The 13,998-nt window shown below is 40.0% G+C and overlaps 1 protein-coding gene across 3 annotated transcripts in view; it reads right to left on the bottom strand.

The window, feature by feature from the left end:
* Positions 1-13,998, bottom strand: part of LOC146702529 (unconventional myosin-XVB-like) — a 61,187-nt gene that overhangs the window by 29,165 nt on the left and 18,024 nt on the right. The window contains exons 1-10 of one of the 3 annotated variants that reach the window (XM_085465431.1): positions 11,596-11,819; positions 9,722-9,784; positions 9,580-9,637; positions 9,320-9,444; positions 8,756-8,851; positions 8,423-8,658; positions 2,632-2,801; positions 2,442-2,514; positions 2,151-2,336; positions 1,933-2,042 (exon numbers count right to left, since the gene is read on the bottom strand). In XM_085465431.1, coding sequence (XP_085321557.1) covers positions 1,933-2,042; positions 2,151-2,336; positions 2,442-2,514; positions 2,632-2,801; positions 8,423-8,658; positions 8,756-8,851; positions 9,320-9,444; positions 9,580-9,637; positions 9,722-9,724 — 1,057 coding nt within the window. In that variant the 5' untranslated portion in view covers positions 9,725-9,784; positions 11,596-11,819. Of the gene's footprint in view, positions 1-1,932; positions 2,043-2,150; positions 2,337-2,441; positions 2,515-2,631; positions 2,802-6,714; positions 8,401-8,422; positions 8,659-8,755; positions 8,852-9,319; positions 9,445-9,579; positions 9,638-9,721; positions 9,785-11,595; positions 11,820-13,998 lie in introns of those variants that run through there. The other 2 variants (XM_085465430.1, XM_085465432.1) reach the window with 2 other exon arrangements.

Below are 13,998 nucleotides of genomic sequence, written 5' to 3'. Positions count from 1 at the left end.
CTCATGGCCTGGGTTGGGGCTGCTGGACTCCTTAACTGGAAAGATCCGGCTTAATTTTTCACAACACTGGATTTAACCGAGGGCTACTGGCAGATTCCCTTGTCTGCAGTATCCAAGGAAAAAACAGCCTTCTCCATGATGTTATCATCCATAGTAACAACCGGCATGTGTACTGGGTAGCTGTGGTCCTGGAGTCCCTGATGTAGGCGGGGCTCATAGCCAACCCAAAGAAGTCTGCGTTTGGATCAAGGGAGGCACAGTGTTAGCGTACCATTTGGGAGGCGGGCAGGTGTGCCTACAGGTGGAGAAAACAGTAGCCATTGCATCTTGGGGCTGGCTCAAGGTTCAAGGTTCTTTATTTGTCACATGCATAGTTATACAAGTATAACACACAGTGAAATGTAGCCTGACACGCTGGTTACTACCGCTGGTTCGTGCCTGGATTTGGGGAATGGACCAGACCCTTGACTGACCTCACGTGAAAGGGTGCCCCAGATCTGGGCCAGGGGATAAAGCAGTGCAAGGCGGCATTTGTACAGATAAAAACGGCCCTTCACTGGGAGCCACTGTTTCACACACCTAACTTTTCTGAATGTATTTTGGTTTGTAGTGTATAGATTAGTGCTGTCAGCGTTAATCTTGTTAATGCCATAACCGCATGTGGCAAATCTCTGTTAGTGAGTTAATGCGGATCACCCCGTGCGTGGGGCTGCATGGCGTCAACGTGTTAGCATGTTTAGCTAATTAACGCGTTAGCACCGTGCAGCCCCAGCACTAGTATAGATCTTTTTGCAGTGTGATGTCTATTCAATATTAAATAATTAGTGTGGACATACTTGTTATCCCCCAGCCATAATAGATATAGATAGAGACAGAGGGAGGACAACCTATCTGCTGGTTTAAAGTGATGGTTGCAAAATAAAGCTTACTATCTCACTTGTATTTTTTGTGGCAGTTTTTTGTTGTCGTCAGTTCTTTTATATATCATTATCATGTTTAGTGAAACATTTTCTGAAATGCTATGTGGACACATTTAGAGCTAGATGGACTGCATGGTCTAGAAAATAAAAAATCTTTCTGGTGAGACAAGTAATGAACTGTGCCTGTGTGCACTTGCAGACAGCCGTTCCTTGCATGATCTGATATTATCATGTTGCTGCCATTACTGGAAGCAGCCAATCACATGTGAAGTCATAGTGGGAAACACAACAAAACATAAATTAAAATTATAGGTCTGTGGCGTGGGTGTGGTCCTTGGCCAGCTGCAGAGGAGGCGTGACGCAGTGAGCTCCCGGGGCGGCGCAGGGGCGGGGTGAACAGGTGTGCTGGGATCTGACAGTGATTGTGTCTCTTTATATGTTGGCAGTGACAGACGGAGACGGGAGTGTGACAGCAGAGAAAGAGAGCGCGGGAGTATATGTGTCCACGTACAACCCCGAGTTTAATAAAAAGTTCTGCATTGTCAAAGTCGCTCCGGCTGGTATTTCTTGGGTCCACCGTTACAAGGTCTTTTTTTGTAGAATGTTTCTCTAACTGATATCTTTGTCCTGTCTTACCCCCTTCAACCAGAAATGGTTGTAGCAGATAGCCGCCCCTCCCTGAGCCTGGTTCTGACAGAGGTTTCTTCTGGTTAAAAGGGAGTTTTTCCTTCACACTGTTGCCAAAGTGCTTGCTCATAGGGAGTCATCTGTTGTTGGAATTGCCTCCGTTTTCTCTGTTTTATTGTAGGGTATTAACCTTACAATATAAAGCACCTTGATTCAGCTGTTGTGATTTGGTACTATATAAATAAATAACATTAAACTGAAAGTGGTTAATTCCTAAGAGACAAACTATAGCTAAACATTTACATTAGTAGATGGCTCTGTTTGGTCTTCCTGACGGTGTTAATTAGATAACTAGTGTACTAAAATTTCACCATATAATACTTACCTTCCTGTGGATAATCTCTTCTCCACTGGTTTCCTTCAAAAGGAGGTAGACCAGGAGCTTGTATGGGTGGTGCTGGTGGTATAAAGTCATCTTGATCGGTTGTTAACATCCTATAGAAAAACAGTTGTCATAAGTGCCACTGGATTCTTTAAAAGATGCCCCCGACCCTCCAAGAAAATGAAACAAACAAACCCCCAAACAATTGTTCACTATTTTACCTATCTCCCTGGTTGCTGAACAGGTAATCAGAGTAAGTAGAGGTGGGAGTCCCTTCTGGTGGGAGCACTTCAGCTTCAGCTCCAGCCAGCAGATCCATGACAAAATCTGAGCCAGCTAAATCAGACCAGCCGTCATCGATTGAAAAAAGAGACACTGACCAGCCCTGTACCACTTCCGAAACACCTCTATGGCACAAAACAACACATTACACAAAATTTTAAGGAAGATGCATGTAAATGCAAACATTAGTTAGCAAAGTGGGGGAAATCACATATGTTTACAACTTATACCTGAAATGAAGAATCCACGACGCTAGCTGCTCTCCTGTGGTCCAAGACTCCACTTCAGTTACAAACTTCTCATCTGAAATAAAACGCCAAATGGTGTTGTGAGTTTATTAAAGCTGATATTTTTGCACTGCCTTTAGGCCCACTGATCCAGTTTCATGGTACAAAAATGGAAATGTTCAGTTAGTCTCACCATTGTAGGTGTGAACGTCTACCAACATGGTTCCCTTTCTCTGGTTGGATGTCCATTCCAGCTCGGTGGGTGGGTACATCCGGCAGGTTGGAGATGGAAGCTTCATAGATGTCAGCAGTTTATGTTGGCACAGTGAACGGTACTCCCCTGGACCATAGTCAGATACATACCTGCAGGGGTTAAAGTGGGTCGTAACAATCTAGAACACCATTCAGTGACTGAGTAACAAAATCTGACAGTTTAATAAAAAGTACTGGGAAGCAAGTTTATTTGTCATGTGCTGCAGTCTCATAGTCGTTTAAGCTGATGTGACAGAGGAAGTTATGATTATGGTCTGAAGTTTAAATACCTTCATCATCATGGACGTGAATGACATCATAATTTTAGGCTTTTAATGATTTCTTTGAACTGTTCTTTGATTTAAAAAAAATAAAAATCAGGTGCAAAAATGTGTTCCAGTTTTATTTGGTATTTTCTTAAATCAACACAGAGTCAAAATTATACAATCAGGCTCAAATAATTTATCCGAGCATGTTCGTCAGTTGTAAATAAGATGTGCCACCACTTTGCAAAAGTCTGAAGAAGATCCAAACTGTCACCCTCAGATGAACAAAAAATGGTTAGGATGTTCAGGAACAACCAAAGCTCAAACCTGTCATGAACAAGAAAGTACTTGATGATCAGAATCACTGTCCAAAGTGAAGCGAGTTTTACTCAGCACGCTCAACTGAAATTGCAAATGCGTCCTGGATAAATTTTTCACAAATTCATTCACACACACATGAAATTGAGTGACATCCCATTCTTAATTCATTGAGTTTAATATGATCTCGGCACATCTTTTGCAGCTTTAAACTGCTCTGGGAAGGCTTTCCACAAGGTTTATAAATGTGTTAATGAGAATTTTCTGACCATTCTTCCAAAAGTGCATTTGTGAGGTCAGACATTGATGTTGGATGAGAAGGCCTGGCTTGCACTCTCTGCTCTAATTCATCCTTTTGGTGTTCTATAGGGTTGAGATCAGGACTCTGTGCAGGCCAGTGCAGTTCTTCCACACCAAACTCACCCTTGTCTATATGGACCTTGCATGGTACACTGGTGCACAGACATGTTGGAACAGGAAGGGTCTATCCCCAAAGTGTTCCCATGCACAATGCGTTTAGACAAATACTGTTTTTCTGGCATCTCATTCATCAGATTGTCAGACACAGTGTCATTCATCATTTCAGAGAACATGTATCCACTGCTGTAGAGTCCAGTGGCAGTGTGCTTTGAAGCACTGCATCTAATGCTGGGAATTGTGCTCTGTGATGTAAGGCTTAGATTCCAGCATAGAAATCCATTCCATGAAGTTATGGAATGAGTTGCTTATGGCATGCTTAAATATATATATAAGGGGCTGGAGCCATCTGGAGCAAGAGGCAAGGTACACCATGGACATATTGCTAGTTAATTTATTCAAGTTTTGTTCTAACAAAGCTATATTGATGTTTTCTTACATATGCAACAGCATGACTTATAATATTATGTGTTGTTGTACACTACCTAGCGGACACAGTAAGTGGGAAGTAACTTGTTTTTGCTACAGCCACATTAGAAGACAGGGTGCAAGACATCCCAGTGACTACAGGAAATGCCTCAACTCTACCAACCCCATACTGCAGTATACCTTAAGATCTGCCAAGGGCCCTATTATTGCTTATTATTCTTAATATTGCCATTTTATTTAATTTTTTACAAAAACGAATCCCTTATTAGAGGGCTACAATATGCTCAAGAACTACAAAAATTTGGCAGAGGCATCAGGTCTGGTGAAAATGAACATATTTTATAACACTAACAAAGTCACCAACGATTGACTTAAATTTAGTTAATTTTATTTATATAGCTTCTCTCTAGGTGCTTTTTATTGTAAGGTAAAGACTGTACAATATTAGAATGAAGCCTCAAAGTCAAATGAAATCTTTACCCAGAAAGAAGAAACTGAAACTTACTGTGCAATGGGTGTGAACTGTCAAGGAAAATTGAACCAGCCAACCACTAACTGTGTGGTATACAGAGATGCTTGGTTCAGCTGTGGTTTGACAATCAGGCTGTTAACAATTTGATTGTTTCTGTTCTTTACAGATAAGTATCATAAAGGAAAGAACGATCAAATTAAATCATCACAGTTTTATCAAGGCAGCACGGTGGCACGGTGGTTAGCACTGTTGCCTCACAGCAAGAAGGTCCTGAGTTCAATTCCACCATCAGGCCGGGGTCTTTCTGTGTGGAGTTTGCATGTTCTCCCCGTGTTTGCGTGGGTTCTCTCCGGGTACTCCGGCTTCCTCCCACCGTCCAAAGACATGCAGCTTGTGGGGATAGGTTAATTGGATAATCCAAATTGCCACTAGGTGTGAATGTGAGTGTGAATGGTTGTCTGTCCCTATGTGTTAGCCCTGCGACAGACTGGCGACCTGTCCAGGGTGTACCCCGCCTTTCGCCCTATGACAGCTGGGATAGGCTCCAGCGCCCCCCGCGACCCTGAAAAGGATAAGCGGAAGCGAATGGATGGATGGATGGATGTTGTTGTAAGTCCATGTTAGTAACTGCAAGTTTTATGTGCAGGTTTTTTCCAAGAGATTTATAACTTTGAACATATTCTGCAATGTGAATTTTAATAAAAATAAAATCTCCTGAAATCACTCTTTAGTCTTAGATATATTCATTTGAAGGCAAGGCTCATAAAAGCATTTGACAAAATCAGCAGAAGTGGGACATCGTTATCCTGGAGCAGACTGACAATAACAGAGTCAATTCAATTTCATTTCTACAGCTACAAATCCCGACTGTTTTCTTGAGTTTTCCAACTAGGGTGGAAAAAGCTAAGCAAGCATCAGGCTTTCAAATGAATTAACCCTTTCATGCACGAATTATAACAAGCTAATTCAGGAATATTTTTCTTAAGTAGTTTTATTTATCTTTAGGCATGAAAAAAGATTTTTGAACTTCATTTCTTTTTTAAAATATGTACTTTTCAAACAATTTTTTACATGTCCACTTAGGTGGACAACATACGTTTTGACTGGGTGGCAGGTATAAAGTGTCACATCAGTGTCCAATGCAGTGGTTCATGTGCTCTTTCGGCTCCGAACCGGCTCTTCAGATTGTTTTGTTGCTTTAATTAATTTATTATTAGCAATAATATAAATTTATGCACAAAAGGAATTACTAATGTAGAAAGAAAGTGGTTTTATTTATATATATTTATATATAAATATATGCGGTGGCCCCTAGAGACAAAACACGTACAAACTCCAAAACACATTTCTAGCATGAACTGAACTTCCAAAACAGAGCTACCTAGATCACTTAAATTACACAATTGAAAGCATGAAAGCATATGTGTATTGTTTGTGTATTTATACACAAGCATTCATATATAGTCAAATTTTTTTTAAAAAGTTCATTTACCTCTTACTACCACACACCAAATCCGGTCGTTGGTACTTGCTGGCTTGTGTAGCCACTAGGTAACAAAAGCTCCACACTGCCCCCTAGCATCCTGGAGCACTTCTGTTGTCTTTTGTACGTGTTTTGAGTTTTTATGTGCTTCTGAGTTTTTACGTGTTTTGGAGTTTGTACGTGTATTTACGTGCTTTGGAGTTTTTACGTGTTTTTACGTGTTTTGGAGTTTGTACGTGTATTTACGTGCTTTGGAGTTTTTACGTGTTTTTACGTGTTTTGGAGTTTGTACGTGCTTCAGGGTTCGTATGTGATTTGAAGTTCGTATGTGCTTTGTCTCTAGGGGCCACCATAAATATACTTTTATTTATTCACTCCACATGACATGTAATAAATAAATCATATAATACAAAAATCAACTATTCACATTTCAACTTTTAACTATTTAAATTTTCAGCTTTTTCCTTTTACAAATTTAAAGTGAACACAAAACACTGCAAACCACAACACAATTAAATATAAATTACAATATGAAAACAAAAAGAAGATGCACATTCTCTGTCATATGGGCCTGCATGAATACACTTTCTGAATCCTTTATCATCTGCAACTGAAAATAGTTGTGGATGATTACTATACCTTTCTAATGGGACGTTGTTGTCCCTGGCTCTCTTTCTCTCTCTCTCCCCCTCCTGCTCTGTTCCTGTGCTACTGAGTGTAACTACCGCCCCTCCCCCCTCTGCCCAGCGTAAAGCACAAGGCTCGCGTGCGGAGTGAAGCGGAAAAAAGTGCGAGAGAGAGAGAGAAAGAGAAAAAAAACCCACGGCTCGCGATAAGGAGCCGGCTCGCGTCGTTCACGTCAAAGACCCGGCTCTAAGAGCCATTTCGTTCACGACCGACCCATCACTAATACCATCAACACTGACACAAATACAAGAAAACAGCCTTTGAATAGCTGTCCACTGTAGTGACCAGTATGTGTGAAAGGGTTGAAAATCTGTCTTGGTCTTTGGTTGATTAGTTAGAATGACTCGGGGGTGTTGATTCATTTAAACTAACATAATCATCCTGCTGTAACCAGGTTTCTGTAAGGCAGAGTAAATCAACTTATTGATCAATTATTAACTCATGTACTAACAGAGACTTGGAAGAGAGAGGCCTAATGTTTAATAATCCACATTGTACTGTTTTACTCTTTGGCGCTGTTGAGGATGCTGTATTGTTCTTTCTTTGTAATTTTTTTTATGTTTAAGTCTCTTTTTTTGCTGGTTTTTAGTTTGTTTTTTGTCTGTTTGGAAGCTGACACAGTCTCTAAGGGGATGGGGTTTTAGGTGGATAACAGGAGAAGCTGAAGAGAGGCATGTAAGACTGCAACTCTGCTTCCTGGTTCCAACTCTGGATAGTCATGTTTTGGGGGTTTAATAAATCTGGCCAGATTTCTAGAAATGAGAGCTGCTCCATCCAAAGTGGGATGCATGTTGTATCTCCTAACAAGACCAGGTTTCCTCCGCAAAGCTTCCCACTTAACTATAAAGTTAAGTAAACCCCACCTAAACACCTTTCTCTATGTGATTATAGCAGCTACCCCAAGATTCAAACCTCAGCACCATCCACTGACAACAGACAAATTACCCTGCATGTTCACTCATTATAGTAACTCCAAAGTTAACTGATGAGTACAAAAGTACAAAGGCCGAAGTATCACATGATGTAGTGTCAGTGAAAGCTTTTGTGAAAGCTGTTTTTTTTCTTTTAAATAAAGGTAAAGAAATAACGTCAAAGGGATTAATGATCATTATATAACTTTGTCACTATATAGAGCATAAACGGTAACTCAGTTTGGTTTTTAGGAAAGCTGCTGATCTCAGACCTGCACAGCTTCAGCTGCATGAAGAGAACATTATAATTTCATACGACATCATTAAATAAAATCTGACGAACGGTTAAATATCCTCAAATTTATGTTGAACTAAAACATTTTAATGTGGAATCTTTCACATTATTTTTTTTGCCTATATTGTGTTATTTACCATAAAGTTATTTAGAGTCATTCATGCCAGAGTAGCCAGTAATGGCTAAGGGTAATGTGTATATTTTAAATACACAACTTTCCACAGGACTGAATGTGACATCATTATGCATAAAGTCAAGAGCCTATGTGTATTATCTAAAGATGATGTGAGTACTAACTCCAAATCACAACAACAGTCGCCTTGAGGTGACTTCAAACCAACAGATCTGTCCCTTCATTTGATAGGGTGACAGGGACATCAGCATGTCAACTCCCCCAAATTTTTCAAAACACAATATTCGAGTTACGGTTACTTTTTATTTTTGCATCGCCTACTTGAGTAGATGTTTGTCCAGTGATGGTGATGGTGTGAAAGCACTTAGGCAGCAGGCCATCAGCAACCAGCCCCTCAGGCTTTGCTGCTCCTCCTTCAGGCTCCAAGTATGGTAAACCAGCTGGACCAGGATCTCATCCCTCAAGGCTGGCAGGCTTTGGCCTTTCTCCACTATGTAGTTGCCTAAAATTTGCTCCTGCCAGCTGCTAATATCTACATCTCCTGTGAAATGCAAAATCTGTAAAGACACGATATGAAACAAAAAATTTAGTTAACGACAAAAGATCATATTTAATGTATTTAATGCCACATAGACGCTAATGAATTCAAAATACCAGTTTGTAAATCTCCAAAGCAGTTCTGGCATCTTCAGGTTCTTGAGCTGTAAGGGGTTTCTGAAGGGGATATCCCTGAGGCTGGCACCATGTATCCTGAGGGAGACACGAGTACGAACAATAAATGTAGCTAATGTTTTTTCAGTACATGCATGCACGAGTGGACTTCTTTGCATGGTAAATTTTTATAGAAGTGTGTCAAAAAAATTTTTTCTAATATTTGGCGATTACATCATAAAACTGGAGTTGTCCTGATTTATTTTATTATTTAAATACTTTTAACATGAGTATTCCTTTTTTTTAAAAAAAAAGGTCCCATTGTCTAAATATCCACAAGGTGTTCTATGTTTTAATTAAAAGAATTAACTGCTTTTGTAAACAATGACTGCCACAGAAAGGATGTCTTTAACTAAATATCTAGATACCTTGGTCCTGATAGATTGCTTGTTGCCTCCAGAGCCCAAGTCAGATGAGAGGATTTAAGACTGAGGTGAGGTGATTAAATTATTGTAAGTCAATGTAATGCTTTCGGATGTGATGTTAGGGAGCTCATAGTTTACTCACCTTTAATACAGACTTGGCATAGCGTGAGAATGGGTAGCTGTCAACATCAAGAGGCAGGTTGAGCTTATGTTCTGCTTTCACCTGTGGAGGTGAGACCTCTGTGACTCCTGATCCCTGCTTCTGCCCTGTGAGAAAGAGGCACAAGTGCATTCACAAGCTTCATTGGATGAATGGATCCACCAAAATTGTTAGTACTGTTTATGTTCATATTGTGACTTCTTCATATAGATTCTGTAGTTTGATTTTTTTATGACTATAACCTGCTGTGCTGTGGAGTCTGGCGGACAGCTCAGCAGGGATCTCTAACATCCTCACATCCTACAAGGAAAGCAAAATGTCAGAGAAACAGTTATTATAGAATGGAATTTACAAAGTACGTGGGTCGTCTTTTTATTTTCTCACCATCTCTTGAGAGACAGACTTTGCCCTTGTCACGGCTTTCACTTGGCTTCTGTCATGTAATTCCTGAAATCAGCACACAGAGACAATGTCAGTTAGTTGTTAATGTGACCATGAACAAAAATAATTTCAGAACATACACCCAGAGTCATACTAAACAATAGCTTTCTTCACCTTAAGCTTGTTTCTGAGTTATCCAAGCAAAACTTAATAGCACTTCATTGCACCCACAGGCACACGTTCTGTCAGACCTATTCTTGGATACATGTCTGGTTATATACTCACTCCACACCCTGAGGGCTGTTGCTCCTCCTTGTACCAAAGGCCACACAGAGTCCAGTAAGTTCAACTTTTATCAGGAAGTTTACAGCTTAGTAGTCACTGTAACAGTATTGGTCCGAGAGGGTTCGTTTATGACATAAGCCAACCCATATCTCTGACTTTTCCAGTGTTTATAGATATGTTTGTACATTTTTATTTCACATCCCAACTGTTTATCCTGCTCTCCATCTAGCTTGAGACAACGGAATGCCTACTAATAAAATTAGGTGCGGTAATAGCCCATGGGTGTGGATATATATCAACTTGCAAACATGCTTTTTGTGTATATATGTGTATATATATACATGTATATATATATGATGTATAACAGTTTACTGTGCCATTCGACCGTTAACGAACCTTAAACTGTTGTTGAAGAAGATGATACATATTAAACAAATACTTGCAATCAGGCTAATAAAACAATTTATTACATTGTTTATTACATTTATTAAATCTTATAATCGGGGCTGGATCACTGATGGTTGTTTAACTGCTGTATCAGTGTGCATCTTGTCATACCCAGTACGACCAATACTCATATAGTGCCTTTCTAATCTCATTCAGATTTAACAATAATTTCAGACTAGACATACAGTATATTTTTCATACCCTACTGATAAATATAAATTCACATCTTTCTGATGCATTACTTTAATGAAAATGTTGATCTTTTGTCTTTACCTGACAGAAAACAGCATTAGCATTATTTAGCATCGGAACAGTGACTTAACAAGTGAGCACAATCCAGCTATTTGACGAGGTAACTGAGAGCCTTTGATGAATGAAAAATATATGATAAAAAGATTTATATCACAGAATGTTAAACTACAGTTTAATGGTACCAGGGGCCTTAGGGATCTTAAGCATAAAAAAAAAGTACATGTATGATTGGATGTGATTGGGTGAATGACGCATGTCATATAAAGCACTTTGAGCGTTCAGGTAGAGTTGAAAAGTGCTAAATAAGAACCAACCCATTTACCATCAGGGATGTCAAACTCAAATACCGCCCACTTTGATCTTAACTTAACTCATTATTTAATCACGGAGATATTTTAATATAAGTTAAAGAAGTGTACGTTTAACAATATGGCTCAGCATGTTAAAAGTGAGAAGAGTAAAAGAATAAAGACAAAGAATAATAACTTACAGTGAAAAAACGTTTTCAGATTAGTGTATCTATATGTACATATATACATATATCATGACAATAACCAAGCTTGAATTACTGGGAGCTCATCGCCTAATCCTGACAGCTCCACTGTTCATAGTCCAAAGCTCATAAAACACAAAGCAGCACGAGAGCAATATGACAGAAACAAAGACCAAAAAGAGGAAAAATATCAGCTTACTGCTATTCCAGGCAAGAAACAAAAGATGATCCACAGAAAGCAACAGCTGAGAGAGGCGTCTCAGCTGTTACGATAACAAGTAAACTGCCTGTATCAGATTTCCAAATTTTCCTGGTGTAAACTATGCCTTGAGGAAACAAAAATGCCAGTTACATTTGGCATCTGATCTAACTTACATGGTTAAAGAGAAAAACAGCCTACCTGTTAGAGATACGAAGCATGAAGTCTAAGAGACACGCTTCAAAGGCGGAAGGAGAGATGCAGTGCTGCTTCGAATTTCACTGAGAGGGTTTGAAGTCCAAGAACGGAGAGGGGCTGTAAGTGTAGGTGTGGTTGTGTACACGTGACAAGGCTATCACAAGATAAGAAAGCTAGTTAAAGGGAAGGAAAGAGACTGCTTTTTATGAGGAAAATATTGATAAGCTGAAATATATAAGCCAATGAGAAAATCCAATACAACCTTGTAAAGGCAGGTATTGTAAGCCATAGAGTTAACTATAAACCTTCCTTTTTTCAGAAATCCCCTATAATAATGTATCTAAAATTAAATACATGTATGGCATAATATAGGAAAACAAACATACACATTGACCATACATGGGATATAATATAGTCCATAAATGATTGAAAAATGACTTTGCCAGTAAACTGTTCCAGTATGCAGAATCGTGGTTGCGTCATGCCTCATTCCTGCCACAGTGGTGCTGAAACCCAGGAGGCAGCATGAGGCTAGAGCAGGGAGATATGACCAAAAATATTTATCACGATATACATTTGAAAATTTGCGATAACGATATAACTGACGATATAATTGACACTAGACAAAACACTTTACAACTCCACAACTTTATTAGTGCAAAAAAAACAAAAAACCCATCAATGTATTTTCACAAAATACATTGAATCCACAAAACTTAAAAAACTTAAAAAGAGGTTATACACACAATACGGTAACATTATGTTGAAGCACAGTACGTATCACTCCGCGAGGCTCCGCCTACGATAGCCGTAATGCTCCGACAATCCATCAAGCGGTGCAGCTTCGTAGCTTAGCAAAGTCGTACTAAAACATTTGACAGATTTTCGAGCGCCGTGCACATAAAATCGTTTCGAGGTCAGTAAACACAACCAGAATTCATACATAAGGCGCACGGGATTATAAGGGGCTCTGTCGATTTTCAGAAAAATCAAAGGATTGATTTTAAGTGTGCCGTATTTTCTAAAAAAACACGGTAATAACGACGGCCCGCTAGCACGCTCTACCAAAAATAGTGCTTTGTTGTGTATCTGACGGACGAAAGCTAAACCAGTTCCACACCACTGAAGTTGCAGCATTTTTACAAACCAGTTCTGGTTCATCTGTTTCATTCAACAATCCGCTTTCACCCTTCTCATTCTCCGTCGCCGCCATGCTTTTTCCGCCATGTGTGTATGAAAACAAAGGCACTGCGCATGTGCGTTTAACCCATATTCTATCGCGATATTTCATTTTCTTATCATTGCCCAACATTATACCGGTATTACCGTGAACGGTATATGGCCCAGCCCTACATGAGGCGACCACAATTCTGCATACTGGAACATTTTACTTCATTAACCGGTTGCTGCTCACACACTTCTACAGCTGCAGCTCCCTAGCTGCCATCCACACGTAGCCACAACAACAACAACACAACACCCTACACCGCTTTTAAGCTGGCAAGGCGTGATTGCGATGCCGTCTAGATGCATCCGCCTTCTCTGCTACGGCACCGCTGACCACACCCGGCCACATTGTTCTTATAGGTTAGTCCAGCCTGTGGTGGATAGGCATAGCTTTGGGTCATGTGGTGTTGGTAGTGATTATTATATCACCTGTGAGCTTATGGAGGGAGTTTTTTTGAGTGGGTGGGTGATGGGGGAAGTTGACTTTTGCTGACCACTCAAATCTTGAATGTTGTGATCACTGATGTTCGGGTGGATTTTTAAAGATTTTGATAACAAATAAAAGAGACTTAAACTGAAACTTGGATTTATGTTTGAACAGCGGGTGTGTCAAAATTAGTCCCCTATTCAGCTGTTCAGTGACTCAAAGGTTTGACAGTCGCCAGTATTTGTCAGCAAAAACGCCAGCGACAGAGCCTCCCGCACAGTGGCGGTCCTAGCCTGTTTGGTGCACTGTCTATGTGATGCTCCATCAACACATCTAACAGCCAAGGGCAGTGATGGAGGGAGCCAAGGGCAGTGATGGAGGGAGACGTTCTCCACATCCAAGGGCTAAAGGAAGTAGCTTTGGCACAACTTTTTCTGAGAGAAAGAATCAAAAAGGGGCTCAAGATTGTCACAGTGCTGTGATGGCTTGTCTGTTCTGCAAAGGTGGACACACACTCTCCCTGATAAGAAACCTCATAAGGAGAAGATTTCGTTTCTTAAAAAGAATAGCATCTATTTGGAGTTGTATTGGACACACCACCCAAGAATGCAGAAAATGAATTTTGTGTAAAATCTGTGATTTCAGACATGTAAGTATGCTCCATATCCACCAAAAGGAGAAGAAAGAGGTCAAACTTCACAATGAGGCAGATCCTGTTACAATCCAGACTAATGGTCTTACTGGTGAACAAG

Source organism: Copadichromis virginalis, linkage group LG8, assembly GCF_057382275.1.
Source record: "Copadichromis virginalis isolate Kocher_CV1m ecotype Utaka linkage group LG8, C_Virginalis_male_GT1.1, whole genome shotgun sequence".
NCBI classification, from domain to species: Eukaryota; Metazoa; Chordata; class Actinopteri; order Cichliformes; family Cichlidae; genus Copadichromis; species Copadichromis virginalis.
The sequence above is the reverse complement of the archived record's forward strand: the minus strand, read 5'-3'. Positions and strand labels throughout refer to the sequence as shown.